The sequence below is a fragment of the Lutjanus erythropterus genome, chromosome 13, assembly GCF_056507025.1.
Source record: "Lutjanus erythropterus isolate fLutEry1 chromosome 13, fLutEry1.hap2, whole genome shotgun sequence".
In the NCBI taxonomy this organism is placed as follows: domain Eukaryota; kingdom Metazoa; phylum Chordata; class Actinopteri; order Lutjaniformes; family Lutjanidae; genus Lutjanus; species Lutjanus erythropterus.
Genome location: NC_139329.1, coordinates 25084172 through 25102138, shown reverse-complemented (window position 1 = coordinate 25102138; position 17967 = coordinate 25084172). Strand labels below are relative to the sequence as shown.

Sequence of the window (17967 nt, the reverse complement as noted above, 5' to 3'; positions counted from 1 at the left end):
GCTGGTATTTTTCACTGCACTTCTGTGAAAGCAGAAAATTCACTTTGTGGAGTACTGAACTGAAGTACTGAAAATTACATCCTGCCTTACAGACAATAAATCTTATTATTCCGTCAGGAAGTGAGCTCCCTTTCAGTGTTCCCAGTCGACACACCCCATAATTGGTGATATAAATCAAATAACAACCTTTCTTTGGGGGTTCTTTGATGCTTAATTGCTCTCAGTTGAGATTTAAAGGGGTTATTTCATAGATTCCTTTTGCTGACACACTTGGTCATTGCCCCTGTGTCTTACCCTTTAAAATAAGGGTTTCTGTGTTACTGCAAAGTGGTTCTGAATATTTCAACCAACATTAAGGTAAAAGAGCTGAGTGGAACAATGGAATAAAGAGATATATAATGTAATCTTGACACATTCGAGGTATAAAATGCTTTGAACATTGAAGCTTTGGGGACATTTAAGAGCAAAAAACCTTGCTGATTCTCTGCAGTTAAAACAGTGAAAATATTTTAAATTGTACACTTGAATTGACACTGATTTTCCTCAGTGGACCTTTTCTAAGTGGCTAAGATACTTTTTTTGTTGCTGACCCTGTCCACTACAGTACTCTGCTTAGCTTCTTACACTGGTACTCCATGAATACACCGCTTGTTGAGAAAATCTACAATAAAAGAATCTGTAGCCATTCTGCATCAAACAAAGATAACCACATTTATTTTGAAAGTATAAAATTTCACACTATAAAGGCCACTTTTCAGGGTAAATCGACAACCTTTCTGTAAGATTTACACAGAGAAATACCTTGTCCCTCTCTGCTGGTCTAACATACTGTCCAGTTCTGTGGCAAAATAAAAGAATTGTTCTACTCCACCACAGAAAGTAGTTGGCAAGATCTGAATAATTTACTTGATACAGGAGAATGGCAGGAGAGTGAGAATTCCTGATTTGTACATCCCACAGAGGAGCAGGTATTCTGAATGGTTCTCTCTCTTTTATCAAACAGGCTTACAGGCACAGCTTGACGTTACAGGCACTGTTTGCCTTCTACTGGGAGACTCGAAAAAATAAATCTGCAGTTGACATTCTTTACAATGGCACCAGTCAGGCCACGAGAGCATCCCCACGGAGAGAGCATCCTCTGTTTGTACAAGCAGAATGACTCGTACTGCGGACCTCGCTGTCAGAGGCCATTTGGCTCACTGCAGATCTGGTGAGGTGACTTTTTGAGCGTAGCGTTCACATTCCTACTCACTAACTGTGACGTGGTGCCCACTGAGGTAGAACAGTTGTACCAAAAGACTTATTTATAAAGTATACAAATGAGTAACAGTCACATCAATAAACTTAAGAGTGGAGTCATGAGGGGTTGGGGGTGGAGGGGGGGAATAACATCACATTTCACCCACTTTTCAGCACAACAATATGTAGACCACTGACATGTCTGGATATCTGAAATACTCCCTTCCAGCTCAAACTAGTCTTGCAATTCTTTCCCTTTCAGGCATAATGGCGGTTTCACAGATACTCAAACATTATTATTGCATCTACAAGCCAGTGGGAACAATTCAGTTGTGAAATCACTCGCTCCGGCGATTTCGGCATGTGAAATCTATCCTTCCCACTCTCACACACGCTATTCAAGAGTGCAAACAAAAAAACAAGATAAGTCAACAAAAGGGAACTAAAGCAGACACTTGTCATGTCAGAGAGGGCACATTCCCATACAGAGCGTACAACATGTCCGTCCACACTCCTTCCACATTAAAGAGGAATCTGTGGCGTCCCTTATGAAGGCTCCTGTTTCCCCTGAAGGCTGGAATGGGCTAAGCGAGCTGACTGGCTCCCCGGCAGGGTGGGCAAGGCGAAGCTGGGCTGTGCGGTGCTTACAGCTGGACACCCAGCCCTCTGTGTGGACTAGGACCAGCTGCTGTCCATCAAACCGCCCGTCCCCTTGCGGGTGATGATGCTTTCTGTCGACTTAAGGAGCCTCTCTAGACAGGGCGCGTTGATTTTACCCGGCGGAGGGCCCCTGGGCACCGAGTCTGTCTTAGTGTGGCTGTCCGTGCTGGAGGACACAGCGTTGTCCTGCGTTAGGTCTCTGTCTCTGGGGGACAGCAGGTGCCTGGGGCCAGCCTGGGCCTGCTCTGCTGTAGGGGAGCAGATGGGTGAAGTGTGGAGCCACTTCAGGTTACTGGCGGAGTAGGCTCCAGGAGGAGTGAGGTCGGTGACTCTCAGGGCTTTGACGCCGGCTGGAGGGTCGCTGATGGTGACGGGGCTCACGGCTGCTGTGGTGGTCACTGGAGATAGCTGTGGGGAAAGTAAGAAACACAGTTTAATTTCATTTATTCTGTTTATTACTTCCATTGATCAATAACAAATGGTAAACGTAGAGTGCTGATTTCTATTTTTTTATTTTTATCCTGTGTCCCTGCCAGATACTCCAGGCCCTCTAGTAGTGATGTGCAGATGGGCACTGAGTCCGAATCCACATGTCTGCATAAATCATGCCACCCACACGAATGTTTCATTTTCTCATATTTGGAGACCCACAATTCTATCCATCTCTGTATGCTATATTAGCTTTTAAATTATGTCAAGCCGCACAAGCTTTCCAGGTGATTTATTTATTGTGTTGTTTTGATGTATGACTGTTTTCTTCACTCTTTCAGTCATTTTAAACATTTCCATGCATGTAGTGTTCAGTCACTGCGGCAAATCTTGTGGGACATTTACAAAACAAAATTGAATACTCTACAGTAAGAAGTTGCGCTGCTGTCCCTTGTGCATAAATGCGCACACAGCATCTCTCTTAGTGTGGAGACACACCCTATTTCCCTGTAAATCAGAACGTTAACTTTTAAAAACTGTGCAGTAAGTGTAAAGGTGTTGTCTTTTTTTTTTTGATGCCCTGCACCAGTGTGATGATGCGTATAATTACTCGGCCTGCTCAATTCGCAGACTAACCACAGCGGCAGTGGTTATAACTGTGGTTCACACATCTCTATAACCTAGAAAAATATTATTTTATATACATATATATATAAATACAACCAACAGTATACCAGAATAATGTGAAATATGTTATAATCACATAAAGATTATGGCTTTAAATCTGCAATAACTGATTTTTTTTAGCCATTTGGAGAAAGCAAAACAAGTTGTAAACACAATGCTGGTATACTGTGACCTAGTAAAATGGCTAATTTTTTAACAAGCAGTTACCCTTTTATGCATTCAGCAGATATAGAGCAACATTGATATTTATTTGAAGTTGTATTTCTTGCCACCCAATAAAGTGAAATAATCTCTCTCCTTTTAGCTCTTTTTTGGTCTGTCACATGTCCTGAGATAAACTTTTAGTGACTGACTGTTCCACTATGTTCACTAGCTAGCTGCTAACTTAATCTGCCTGTTGTTTGGTGCACTTGGCACACCACGTTTATCAGAGATTTATGACTCAAAACAGCTGCCTGCTGTGGCTGGAAACACTGATGATAGCCAAAACAGTGAAAAGTAAAAACACCAAAACAGTGAACTGAATGAAGCAAAAAAAAAAGCTCTGTTGAGCTAACAACTGAAGAATTAGATGATAATGCTCAGTGGATTTGTCACAATGAGTGACCCTTTTCACATTACGAATAGTAATTTCATCCGTTGTTTAAGTAAAAATATCAATTATAGCAGCTTTAAAGTGACCATGTAGCTATAACAAACAGTATGACTGGTTATTAAGAGCAAAACAGCTTCTTTGTGGTGACTGACAACAAAAAAGGTACATGAAATTCCTGTTTATGGAAGGGTGTGTCAGGATTAGCCGTAGAAATTAATCCTCACCAATTAAATGCAAAGGAATGTTCCATAGTATTCTGACCTTTCTTATCCCCTCAGGGACACTCCTCCAAAATTACCTTTTCTCCTCTGTCATTGTTCTTAGCAAACCTGAGACTGCAGTAATACCTCAGTAAAAATAGCTTTTAATCCTCTCTTCCCCATCCCAGACCTGTGATTAAATAATAATAGATATTTTAGTCCCTCTTTCTCTGTGTCGTCACCATATGTTCTTGGCAGCAGGCCTTGTCTAACGGAAGAGTTTCTACACCACGTTTCTGCTTCTTCTTCTTCTTTTTTGTTTTTTTACTACTTTACCTTGGGTTTCTTGGTAGGAACGGCTTCCTCTGTCTGGGTGACAGCGAGTTGGTCTTGGAGTTTAACATTAGGGAACCAGCTCTTCAGCATTTCCTCCATTTTAAGAATGATATTAAAATATTTCTCCCTGGAAAAAAAAAGGGGTGGGGGGGAGAAAGAGAGAAAGAAATAATTACTCAAGCTATCGGGCATGAATCTGAGCAATCTACCAAAAATCTTTCCAACCTCCTCATTGAAATCTTATCTCTCCATCTGCCTCACACAGGAAATACGCAATCTTGAACAGTGAGTGAACACTTATATTCACTTAGCAAAGCCCGTGCTGTGTGAGAGTGTGTGAGTGTGTGTGGGGTGGAACTGTCTTAAGTACATTTCTCACATGTTTTGAGCTCACACGTGGCCTGATGTATAATAGTTCTGCTCGCCTCTAAATATAAACACCAAAGCCACAACGGCCTCCAACAGCGTCATTGTGAAAATAAACTAGTTGCTGTGACGCAGATCTCATTGGAGGTGGGCAGCAGAGAGCAGCGGCCCAAATGACTCCCACCCGTCAGAACCAGATGGTGGGTTGGGATTAGCCCGTGTCATATGATCAGCACCTTCCTGCTATATTCCATTCAGAGCATGTTAAATTCATGTGAAAGATTATCCGCTACAGTGACTGCTAAAAAAGTCACTTTGATCCTATCTACCATTGTGTTGCTGCAGGGGCTGCCAGCTGGCAACACAGAGCAGGCACAGGGAGTGACGGAGGGAGGGAGGCGGGAGTACGGGGGTGGGGGGGGTGGGGGAGGGGTTTAGTCCACCTTCCAGCCTCTGCCCCGGCTGGCTGCAGGGAGGCTGCCACACCCACGCTTTGTCTCCCACATTAAGGCAGCAGCTGGCGGGTGAGGGCTCCAATTAGTCTGTGCCAAATTCAGCAGCACTTTATCTTATATCTGTATCTATACCTCAATGCAAATGTGCACCGTGAGACAGACAAGCTTGGCTTCTCGTGCATATAGTAATACTTTCCATTCCGAAGAAAATGGTACATGAAGTGTATTGGCAGACTTTCAGTGCAATCAAATCATCTTGATAACATCAGAATGTGCTATGAGTCTATAAAATTTTGTTTTCCAAATGAGTGCTAAAATAATTTTTATTATTTGGTTAGACTCAGAAAAATTGTGACTTTTCACAATTTTCTGACATTTTATAGACTAAATTAATGAATTCCAAGAGAGTAATATTTGTAAACATGATAATTAGTTGTAGAACAAGTCCAAATTGAGATTTAAAGGAAACTGAGATCAAAAACTTACAAAATTAGCTATATAAGTTTGTGCTTTTGTCCAATAAATCACACACTGTTAGATTTTCTTTTCATAAACTGTATATACAATTTATCAGAAAATATTCTTATTGATCAGGAATGCAACAATATACCAAATATCACAGTATAAAGATATCTCATGATATACCTATATATCTATAAGGATATTAGATGTCTTATTGTTTTATTTTATGCCTGCTGCCTTGTTTGGGGATTCTTTTTTATTTTATTTATTTTTTGCTGCTAATGGCAATTTGAAGCACATGCTTGGGTCATGGTAGGCTAATTTTATTGTATTTCATTAAATATGGAAAGCAGAAGCACTTGAAGTTACAAGGAAAAAACGAATTTTATATGAACAAAAATTCTGTATGCATCAGATTTATTATTTTATAAACAGTATTCTGTTCAGTATATTGTGGACTTTTTATCGTCCTTATTATTGATATTGTGATATCGATTTCAACCATATTGCCTTGTGCTTGAGTATGCAAAATCAGATTCTAAATCATACAATTTTAAGCTACTTTATAATGTAAAACAAACCCCAAAACATTGAAAAATGATTGTATTACAGGGACCGAGACTTTCTCCTTTGAAAGCGGTGATATCATCCTCCATTATATCGTCTGGCCAGTGGAGAGCTAATCAAGCAGACACAAGTGTGCTGCTCCCACAGTGGAGCCTGATACATTTTTAACAAGATGCCCAGCTATAGTGCGAGCCAGCCATCTCGGCAGTAAATTTATCCTGAATATGTGGGGGTAGCAGCTCCTCGCCAGGCAACCTGCTGTGAGCCATGTGTCGCAGATATGCTGGAGACCACTTTGACCCACAGGCAGCAAACACCATTTCAAGCTATTGTAGCTGCGTGCTGCTGGGGCTGAGTGTATTGTAGGTGTAATTGTGATCGGATTGGAAGAAGCTCTGAAGCAACAGAGGTTTTCCATTTCAGAAACAGTGACACAACACAGGCTGCACAAAGCGTACATATGTCTCACAACGAGTTCTTAGCTACTAAGGTTGTCAAAAGTACCAATGCTTTTTCAATACTATGTGTTTAAAAGGAAAAAAATTCTGTTAATTATAGTATTGAAAGAGCCAAAGCTATGTGAAAAATTAGCTAAGTCTTCATTCAAGACCTCTATTCTTTTCAGTCTTTATTGTCCTGCCTAACATTTGGCTTGCAGCACTTTGTGCAGGTTGTTAATTTAAAAAAAAAAAGAAAAAAACATATTTCACTACCTATTTTGTGTGCCAAACTATTTTTTTTCTCTTTGTCGTGGTGTTGAAAGAGGTATCAAGTATCTGTTTTTTTTCTACTGGTGTTGTATCAAAGTTTAAACCTTTGGCATTGTGACAACTCTAGTAGCTAAATGAGACATAAACAGGAGATATACCAAATATTATAAGAGGATAGAGCTCATTGCTCCATGTGTAACAGTATGTTGGCCATGCTGAGGACACTCACCCCATGCAGGGGTTCTGCAGGACACCCATGATCCTCTGGATCCTGTCCATGGCCACACTCTCCTGGAAACTGCTGAGTCCTGGAAAAGAGGAAAAGTTGTACCATGAGCCACATGAACTGTGTTGACTGCGGGGCCGAGTCTGCCGAGCATATGGGTTGTGTGAAATGTGAACAGACTCCCCGCCTCCATGGCCAGGAAGTGTCGGGTCACACAAGGTCTGGGTCTGACAAAGATCCCAAATGAAGCACTTTTCAGAACCTGTCTGAACATGGCTACCTCCCAGAGACCCTCATAATGTGTATAATGACTCATAAACAGCAGCTGCTTTACTGGAAACTGTGGTACAGCCTGTTCTCACCACTCACCTCTGAGTGCCGGGCAGCTAACTTACAAATAAGTGTGACATTGTATGTTCTCACTTAGTAAAATAATAACATAAAATCTCTAAAAAGGGAACATTTTTCAATCGGTGTTGTTACTAAGTGAACCTTTACCCAAAATGAACTCCATAAGATGGAACCACACACAGGAAATACTTGTGGTTACTTGATAGTCCTAGAACAATACATCTTTCAGGCATCTCACTCTCAAATCTCAGGGACAAGTATTCCAAAGACAGTGGTACACTGTATATCCAGTCTATTGTTTTTCCCTGAGACACAGACGGGTAGACTCAACTAAGAGATGGTTGAGTTAAAAACACCATATGCAAGCTCCGCCAAGAAGAACCTCTCTCTCAAATTAAAGTGATAACAAAGGACATATTTTGATGACATCATGAAATAGTGTGGGAACATGGGAGTTGTCTTCTATATTGTTAAACAACCACCACTGGTGAAAATCTGTCTGACATGACTCAGACAGAAATCATGTTGACGGACGAGCTGTATTTAAGCTGCATTTGTTTATTCGCGGCATCTGTCCTCACGGGTGTATCCAACATATTTTATGTTACCCCAGAACTTAAAGCTACTAGTAGCTAATAGGAAAACATGCTGTTACTTAGAATAAATTACAGATTTCTCTGAGTTTGATCAATGTTGGAAACAATTGGGATAATGCAGGTACCTAACTCAACAAAACATATAACAGGTCTAGTGTTTGTAACAGCGTATGTAACATTAACATATTAAAATGTCTAAAAACACTTGACAAATGTTCTATATTTAGTTGAGTTGTGTATTGATTTAGGTGATGGTGTGTTTCCTGCTAGCTGTTGCTAGCTAGTTCACTAGTTGCAATAACCTTCAGGCAAACATAGGATATGTTGGATACGTTGAGAGTGAGACAGGAAGTAGGCGACGTGACTGAAAGTCATCCATGAAGCCAATTCATGTCAGATAGAGGTGGCTGCTTGAAAGAAAACAATTCCCATGACCCCACGCTACATTATCAAACCACATCTTTTATTATTTTTTCAATGTGAGAGAGACACTGTGGAGACTGTTCTAAAATTAAAAATAAAAAAAGATATGAAATGATCGACTTACGTTCTCTGTATCTCCCTGATCGAAGGCCATTCAAGATAGATGACAGTGGATGAATGTAGCATTGTAGCTCCATGCACTGAAAATGAGAGCAGATTCAGTTTTAGGTGATATATATCTGTTAAAATGTATTCAGAAACCTTTTGAAAAGCTGATATCAAACTGCTGCTCATTTTGATGAAAAAGTGGCTCAACATCATTTTCATATTTGATATGATTTGGATAGATAAGTAACCCTTAAACTCCCTTTACTGACATGCTGATTCACTGACTTTGACTTATGATAACACTGACTGCGGTTCTTCAGAAAAGCATGACTAATGCTGCTTATAGAGTTGTGAGGGAGGGTCATCATTACTGGAAATGTCACACACGAGACACTGTTGATCTAGGTAAAAGGGCACGCTCTAGTTTTGCTGACAACCACAGACACAAGTCACAGAGGTGCTCACCTTACGGCTGAAAAGTCGGTTCTTCTCTGACATGTTGGAAATGAGCTGCCGTTCCTTGCACTCCTCCTCCTCCGTGGAGCTGCGAGGTCTCTTCAGTGCTTGCTGAGTGTTTTTGCCATTCGTTTTCTCTCCTTGCTGTCTTTTATACAGTCCAGTGTTGCTGCTGTCCCACGTCTCCATGCAGCAGCCAGGGGGAGATCCCCGACCGGAGGCCTCCCTGACCTCGCTCCAGTTACTGTCGCCCTCCTTCACCTCGCTGCTCCGGTGGCAGCTGTTGTCAGACGGGCCCAGGTGTGGCGGTGGCGGGGTGCTGCTGGGGGATGGAGGGGCCTCTGTCTGGCTGTGCTTTCTGGTACAGTCAAACTCCTGTTCGCTTTCATTGTCCTCATAGTCACTAGCCAGCCAGTCAATGGAGTTGTCCGAATCTGTAGCAGACATCCTCGGCTGCAGGCTCTAACTCGCACTGACCATCACTGACCTGACAGACAGAAAATCATGCTTAATATAATTCAACAATACAGGAACGTAAAAAAAAACAGCAGGCAACACAGTAATGAACATGAGAAACTGTAGCTAGACCAGCTGCAATGATCAGCTGATAAATCGCCAACTACTTTTTGAGAAAAACTGTCCAAATTCTCTATTTTCAGCTTCTCAAATTCTTTTTTTGTTCCTTTGGTAGGAATATAAGAAAATATTGATATACTTGAGTATCTCAATATTATGTTTTATAATACTGCATCAATTCTCAAAAACACTGTATCGTGACATTGTGAAACACGTTGTGTTTAAACCCCCAACTGCTAGGTAGCAGTGTTGTTATCGATCATCACTGATCTGACTGCAAAAAAGTAAACTTTGTAACTTAGATTTTATGCATATGGTGTTGTTTCCTTTATGCTTTCACAGTATACTCAAAATAAGATTTAAAAAATATATAATATACCTCACCTACTCATAGTTTTGCAATATATTACAATATTTTGAATTGTAACCTCGGTATTGTGATACATATTGTATCCAAAACCACAGTTGTGGACAGAAAAAGACATTTGTGGACATCATCTTGGGCTTCAGGAAACATTTTTGCAATTCCTGACATTTTATGGACCAAACAACTGATTGATTAATCTGGAAATGTTCAACAGATTAATCCATAATGAATATAACTGGTAGTTGCAGCCCTGGTAGCTGGAAAGCAATAAATTCAAGCCAGATAAGAGCTCAGATATATGCAGCAGCAGACAAAACACCCTTTTGAAGTGTCCTTGGGTGAACATAAAATAAAAATCCAAAAAGACCTTGCACATCCAACCAAGCAGACCTGAATAAACGCACAGACAAAGCAGAGCACTCTGAACAGATGGTGGCAGTGAGACACAGTTGCTGAGGCCACAATGACCTGTTTGTTTTGCAGATGCAACACCTGAGCCAGTAAACACGGACCAGCCACCATCAAAAGCAAACAGTCCAGTGTTCACAATGACCCTGCAAAGCCCTCACACACTCACACAATCTTTGTCTCTCACAGTTACTGCCACTATAAATCTCTACATCATGACGTCACACCGGGACAAATTTCTTATGTTTCACGGTGGCCAGCTTGAGTCATTTCCCCCATTCAGCCTCTATCTATCAGCTGGTCTGCCAGCTGCTACCACCACACTCATTCATAAACATTGTTAGGTTGTTTATTCAAAGGGGGCAGGGGTCTGCCACCATGACGACCAGCGCCTCAGACTGCAGACCTCCCGTCAACACAAAGTGACACTTGTGGGGAGAAAAAAGGGGGATTTTACAGAATGAGAGCCCGGCACTGTTTGTTCATAACATGCAGAACTCCTCGTGAATAAAAACTGCTCTTCACGGATGCCTAATTGCTTGTGGGATCTTTGCATCCCTCCCAACATGTTTCCTCAGTGATTAGTAGATAAAAAGGAGGTGAGAATTTTCGTCACATGAATTATTTTTGGTGTTAAGAGTGGTTAACGCCTGGCATGTCTCTTGTCTCCTGTGAAATTTGAGGGCTAGGGGAGTTAATTGCTCCCCAGTTCTTTGTCTCTCAGGATGACCACCTTCTGATCTTGTTGTTACAGAGGAGGGTGGAGCAGACGCTTACTGATTTTTACAAGCTCTAACATAACAAAAACAAGACAAAAAAATAAACTTGGACGTTTCCGATTGCAGGCTATAATGTGGCCTCTGAGAGCAGAGACCACAGTTGAGCAATTTTACTGAAAACAAAATGATGTGCAAAGAAAATGTTTGTGCAGTGGCCAGGCGATCACACAGCAGGGGAACAGATGCAAAAAAAAGTATTTTATATCCAAATACTGAGAGCATGGAATTACAGTAGAGCAGTATCAAGATTCAGGATATCCAATGAAACCTTATACTGTTTTAATATTCAACCTCATGAGTGTGAAATGACAAACAAAGTAAAATATGTATAAATCCTTGTGATACATACTGTAGTATATATCAAATTAAAACTTATTTCCAATTATCAATCTAATTAGAATATATGTATAATAAATCTTGATAAAGAAATAACATCTATTTGTATCTATTTGAAGGTCAGAATACCTGTGCAAGTTCATTATGTAACTTTTGTGGCATATTCATACTATTTAAATCATATCGTACTATGTCCAAGCAGACGTCCTATAATACAATGATCTTCTCGGTCAAACATTTGGATATGAAAAGACTTGATGTAGCCATTTCCCTCATTATATTTAATACAGCTTAACAAAAACAAGGTAAAGTGAGTGCCATGACTAAATTTTTGCATTTATTCTGCCATAAAACAACATAACACACCACACTTGTTCAAATTTTCACTTGTCCCGGGCCTTTGAATGCACCACACACACCTAGGCCTAGAGTCTGTCAGTGTTTCAGAGAGAAATTCAAATTACACTACTGATAAAAGCTTCTAGTTACACATATGCCTTTATGTGACACACATTTCTTTGATAAAAAAAAAATGCATTCACACCACACAGCCTTTATGTTCTCCATGTCTCCATCTACCTGTGTAGGTGGGGCACACGAAAAGAGATGCCCTCCACTTCACACACTATAATTTTGACCAAAAAAAAAAAAAAAGGTGATAAACGTGAATTAAATGAAGATAGTACACTCATCCGGAGGTCAGATATTAGAAATGTAAGTGAAAAAAAACTAAAAAATGATCATGTGAATGATCGGATCCGATGCAGGTTTCTCATCAGTTGGGTAACAGACACAATAGACTTCCTCATCAGTCATAGTGAATTTGGCAGCATGCACTGTTGGATTATATAAAAGCAGAAACGACAGTCGGACAGGAGCGGTTATCATTGTACCGCCTTTGTCTGTAATGTCCTGTCATTAAACCTCCATCACCAAATTTATTTGCGATCGTGTCTGCGTCAGATTCCTCTGGATGACTGAAAGGACCGTGAAAAATAATCTCACACACAAACACAAATAACCGGAGATGTTCCGCGTATTTCTCAGTGTTGATTGAGACGCGGATCGACGTACCTTCCCAGGATGGAGCGGCTGGTCGTCGCAACTCTCCGTCCGGCTGTTCTGTAGCGGTAAATCCAGCAGGACTGTCGGCGGGGCAGAGAGCAGCTGATGTGCTGGACGTGCGGCGTGTGAGTGAGTGGGGAGACGGTACAGCCAGCGATCGGCCCGTGTTGCTTCTCCCAAGGCAACGTGTCTGGGAGGGCGGGACCAGCGCTCACCGGCTCTCCCATTTGCTCCTCCGACGCCCCCGACCGACAAATCGGCTTCTCGTCTGCGTGCAGCTGCGGAGCGATAGGCAGGGCCGGTTTACATATGCAAATGACATGCAAATGACACAAACACGTGGACACGCGGATCGGTTTCATTTCAGCAGCTGGGCGAAAAGTCAATCCGGGGCTAGTTTTGGTCATTCTACAGGCATTCTTCCTCATTATATCATCCGGACGATGATGCCTGACTTGTGGCATGTCAGAAAGCTGAGCTGAGCAGCGTGCGTAAAGGCGCACTCAGCAGTTTTTCCAAGAACAACTGTGATAGTTCATGTAAGCGTTTTGCCCAAGGACACTTCAGCACCAGAATATATTTGAAGAAGGTCTGTCTGGCAATCTTGTCTAGACGACCATTTCCCTAGAACAGTGGTTTTCAAACTGGGGTCTGGGGACCGACAGGGGGTTTTTGAGTGGGCCGTTGGGGGTCCCCAGCAAAGTGAGGAATAACTATTATCACGTTCTTTGGAAGTTGGAACAAAGGAAGAAATAGGTCTGCCTGGTTCAACTGATTGTTATTCATATACTCATCCTTGTTTTATAGTATATCGATTTAGTATGAAGGCCGTAGTATCTTCAAACCTGAAAAAATACTCAGAGGTGATTCCTTAAGACATAATCCTTTAAAAATTAGTGGTATGTGGTCTAATGTCCATTTATTGTGGGAGTCCTTGACATGAAAAAGTTTCATAACCCCTAGAATAAATTTACCCTATGGAAGAAGTATTCAGAATATTTATGGAAATAAAAGTAGCAGTGCCACAAAATAGTTGGTAAAATGTTCTTAAAGTATCAAAAGTAAAATAAAAATTCTCCTGAGGCAGAATGCGATATAACATATCAGTGTTATATTATTATATTATTGTTGAGGCATTAAAGGGATAGTTTGATGTGGGGTTGTATGAGGTACTTATTCATAGTCAGTGTGTCACCCATAATAGATGGCCGTCAGTTTGAAGAAGCAGAGGGGAGTACTAGACGAATGGGAAAAATATTGTTTCTCTCGCTCTGCCAGATTCCATTGGCTAAATCAATCATTTTAACTCAGAATTGCAGTACTATATGATTTTTATAAAGGGACTAAGATATTGAAATCTTATTATTTATTATCTGTTTGGTTTTTTTTTTGTTTTTGTTTTTTTACCTTGACTTAATATTCAACATTAGTTGCTTTTTACCTGGTTTTATCATTGACACTACTGATTTTTTTTTAAACTTCTCTTTATTTCAATGAAACTCTCACACATTCAGCATGTGAATGTAAGCACGTTTGTAAGTGTTTTTAAGAGTCCAAAACAAACAAAAACAAAACAAAGTATATGTTACCTTACCTTTCTTTAGTTTTCCACAGCCTCAATCTGTTTGTGTTATTTTCTGTCTGAATTACCCCTTTAAAACACCTAAATCACAAAATAAACACATAATAAATAAACAAATAGAAAAACAACTCCTGTACTCAGTGAGGTAACATTACTGATTTCACTGGTGGAGTTTAGTTGTTGGAGAGAAAGCAATATTTGCCTTATGTAACAGTGGTTTCTCATTGGAAAAGGCTGTCTGAGAGCAAGGTTAACAGGTGAAGATATTCTAAATATAGTGTACACTTAAGCTGATATTGATTTTCTTTTTAACCAGGCCTTTTTTTTAGGTGGCTCAGTATCTTTTTCTGCTGACCCTGTCCACAGCATGACATTGCTTAGCTTCCTATACTGTTACTCCTGCTGCTTCTCCAAACTGGGCATGTGTCAATCACTTAATGGATCTATTGTAAGTAAAACACTGACTATAGATAAGTACCTCCTACAATCCCACTATCCCTATAAAGTATGAAAAGTTAAAAAAAAAAATAGGCTGCTCATTAGGCAGAATGTGATATAACATCAGTTTGCCTTAACCTACATAGTAAATTAATCTCTACCAGTGTGTCATAGTTTATAGCCTGGTCATATGTTTTGTTTACAGATTTTTAAATCAGAGAATTATCAAGTAACAATAGCTTTGTAGGCAAAATATGTTGGAGGTAAAAGTACTCCCTCTGAAATGTAGCTGAGCTGAAATACTGAAGTAAATTATTAAATATGAATTTACCCCTCAGTTTGCCTCTATATGAGTCATGAGAGGTCTCCAAATTGTGAGTAAGTGATGAATTATGATGAATAACAATCAGATGAATTAGTCATTATTTCATGTTGCTCCAGCCTTTGAACTCTAATGAGTAAATAACTTTACAAGCAAAACTGGCCGTAATTGAGGATGGTGTTGACATGCAGCATGTGTCCGTTCAGTCTACTCCTTTTTGTTTTTTATTAGCCACAGTGACGGTAAAGGCATGATGACTCACAGGACCTCTGTTTGACTGCCTGAGAGGGTGGGATTAGGGAGCACTCTGTCAGAGGCCAGACGAGGATCCTGAGCCTGGAGCCAGTGAGTCACGAACCCTCGCACAGCAAACGTGATCACGTGCGGCTGGGAGACACCCACTCAAAAACATAACAGTCTCCTCCTCTTCTCAACTGACAATACGGACAAACAGAAAACTGTAAAACATCACATTTCTTTGCCTTGTACCTTCAGAGTGATGTGAGAAAAGCGACGGTGAGGTGTTTACAGAGTCAAGGACGCTGCACAGACTGGGTGCAAATTCGTCCTCTGTGCTTTCTATTACAAGCCTGTGCCCTGGTGATTTGATTCTAAGAGCATTTTGTGGTTAGGTGATCATAGAGGAGTGTATGTGGTCACTTTTTGTTTTATGTGCTGCTGTCAAAGTGAAGCGCGGGCAGGACAAGGGCACCAGCAGCCCGGTGTCCCTAACGGTGGGTTTACTCTTCACTGCTGTGCCTTTAATCACATCCTGCTGTGAAGAATGCACACCGCAGTCTCCAGAGCACCCATAAAGCCGATCGAGGTGACACGCCTGCTGGCAAACGGAGCCACTAATGTTGAGTTTTAATTGTCCTGTAAGCCTGCTGCAATCTTTTAAACATCCCATAAACAGTCTCTTGTCATTTGGCTCCCCAGGCCCAGATCCTCGAGTGACCCCAGACTTTGTGACGACCGAGAGCTTCCTACAGATTCCCAGCAAAGTCTCATTTCCCTTTTTTGTCTGCAAGGCTTCCAAGTCACTGCGGAGTACATCACATCCACTTCAAAGCACAGGAAACAGACATCTACATCTTTTTTTGGATCAAAGCACATACATGCACCAATAAACTGCACAGATACTAATGCTGAGTATCATTCAAAAATGTTCAATACCGATACCTTGAGTTTGATACCGAGTCCTGAATGATACTTTTTTTAATATCAATTTTACAAATCTATTTCAACAACAACAACAACAGTACAATTAGTCACTTTCAAAGGAGAAAGCCATTCAAAGATCAGTTTACTCTGTGGAAAACTGAACTAAAAGGAAGAAACTGCCAGTACTGGATGATATAAACATATTAATATCTGTCAAAAGGAACATTAATAATAAAAAGTGGTCTGTCCGCTTTAAAGAAGAAGAAGAAGAAGAAAGGAAAGACTGTGTGGATGATGTTTGGGAAATCATGGCAAGGTAAAGGGTCATTTACACACTTTAATAGATGTGTCTCTTTCAAACAAAATAACCTTCACTGCCCACATACATCTATGCATCCTTTATATTGGCATGTTAAGCAATACATCCGGTAGAGGCTGTCGCTCAGAGTCAAACGTCACTCTGAAGAAAAGGAAGACAAACATGGCAATGCTGGAGGAGGTTGTAAGAATGTAGGCCTACCTCTTAGGAAAGAATTAAAAGTGGAGGCAGCATTGTGGATGAAAAATTGCTTTTACTGACTAAGTGACAAGGAATACTTTCAGATTTTTAAAAGTTCTTTGTCATGACCCGTGGTTTTGTCTGGCGTTAACTATTGGCTACTCTGCTCCATTTCATCTATCACTGTTAGCCTTCAGAAAATACATAGAATTTAGTAGAGTATGGACAGATTCTGTATCTGTATATATATCTAATGTTAAGCTTAAATGGTCCTTCAGATCTCTTTGGCTACTTTCTAAGTGCTAAACAGCAGCTAGCCTGGGTCTGAAAACCATCCACTGTGTCAACTTGTGGCTACTTCTGCCTATTGGTCTATAAGCAAAACCATGTTTTCCTTGGCTCCAGATTATCTGTCCCTGCGGAGGCAAGGAAAGGATGTGCCAGGGCTTCTAGCCAGGTTGATGATGTAGAGAACTGACTTGCTGACGAGCTAAAAGAATAGATGCACTGGCCAACTAACAAGGAGAACAATGTTCATGTAGTTATCTGTGCGGATCATTGACATATAAAGATGGGAATCAGGCCAGCTACCCAAATGTGAAGCCAAAACATATCGATTGCCCCCTGGTGGCTGGCTGCAGAATAGGCCATGAATCCTGACCCTCCCTTTTAGTAGGTAGGACATGGACCAAACTAAAATATTGAAGTACAGGACAAATAAAATTTTCTCTAACATGGTTACTGTCATTTTATGTAGTTCTTATCACACGGATGTATGTTCAAGTGATCCTTTTTTGGATAAGTTTGGTTTTAATTAATTACTTGATGCTTTAAAAGGGGGTTTCACATCACAATTGACAGCTGAGCTCAGCACGCATTTGAGTCAGCCGGCTGTATGGGCAGGAACTCAAAACCTTTAACCCTGATCACTACAGTGCAGACTCTGGCTCCAGATGATGTCACCAGTGCAAGACGGGAATGCTCATATCCGGAATGATTTGGCTTCATTTTTGTACAGTGGGAGGAAGTGGAGATGCATTGTCCATCTTTATTTATTTAAATGGTGCAGATAACTGGCTGGCAGCAAAAGAGAAACAATGACCCCAGTCCCTGGGTGTAACATGAGACATCCAATTACCAGCATTACTAGATCTTGGTACAAGCATGTTGTGTGCTTAATGGCTCACTGATGCTAATGAGATTAACTCCTTTGGTATTGAAATTTGGTACTGAATGACAAGGCATTTTTCTAGACTCGACAGAATTGAGGCAATTCGGTTGGTGCCATAAAAGTATCAAAGTTTGGTACCCAGCCCTGAGAGGCACAGTATAAAATGTAGATAAAACCGTCTGTATTTATATAAGAAACAGAGTAGCACAGCTACTCAATTGTCTTATGGAGAAAGTGTTTTTCAGTGTTAAACAGCACATTGTTCTGAATATTTCAGCAAATCTTCTGTGTGATCTGCAGGAACGTTTACATATTAATAATAAACCATCTCCTTTCAGTTGCGTCGCAATTTGTCATCCACATAAAGAAACAACAGCAGCAATTTGCAATCTCC

General features: G+C 40.7%; 1 protein-coding gene across 1 annotated transcript; it reads right to left on the bottom strand.

Moving 5' to 3' along the window:
- Positions 1-685: 685 nt before the first annotated feature.
- Positions 686-12564, bottom strand: ciartb (circadian associated repressor of transcription b). Its single transcript, XM_084734211.1, has 6 exons — positions 12407-12564; positions 8876-9353; positions 8427-8502; positions 6936-7014; positions 4147-4273; positions 686-2307 (listed from the first exon to the last, which is right to left on the bottom strand). The coding sequence occupies exons 2-6, from the start codon at positions 9311-9313 to the stop codon at positions 1915-1917; spliced, it is 1113 nt and encodes a 370-aa protein (XP_084590337.1). The 5' UTR covers positions 9314-9353; positions 12407-12564; the 3' UTR covers positions 686-1914.
- Positions 12565-17967: the final 5403 nt, after the last annotated feature.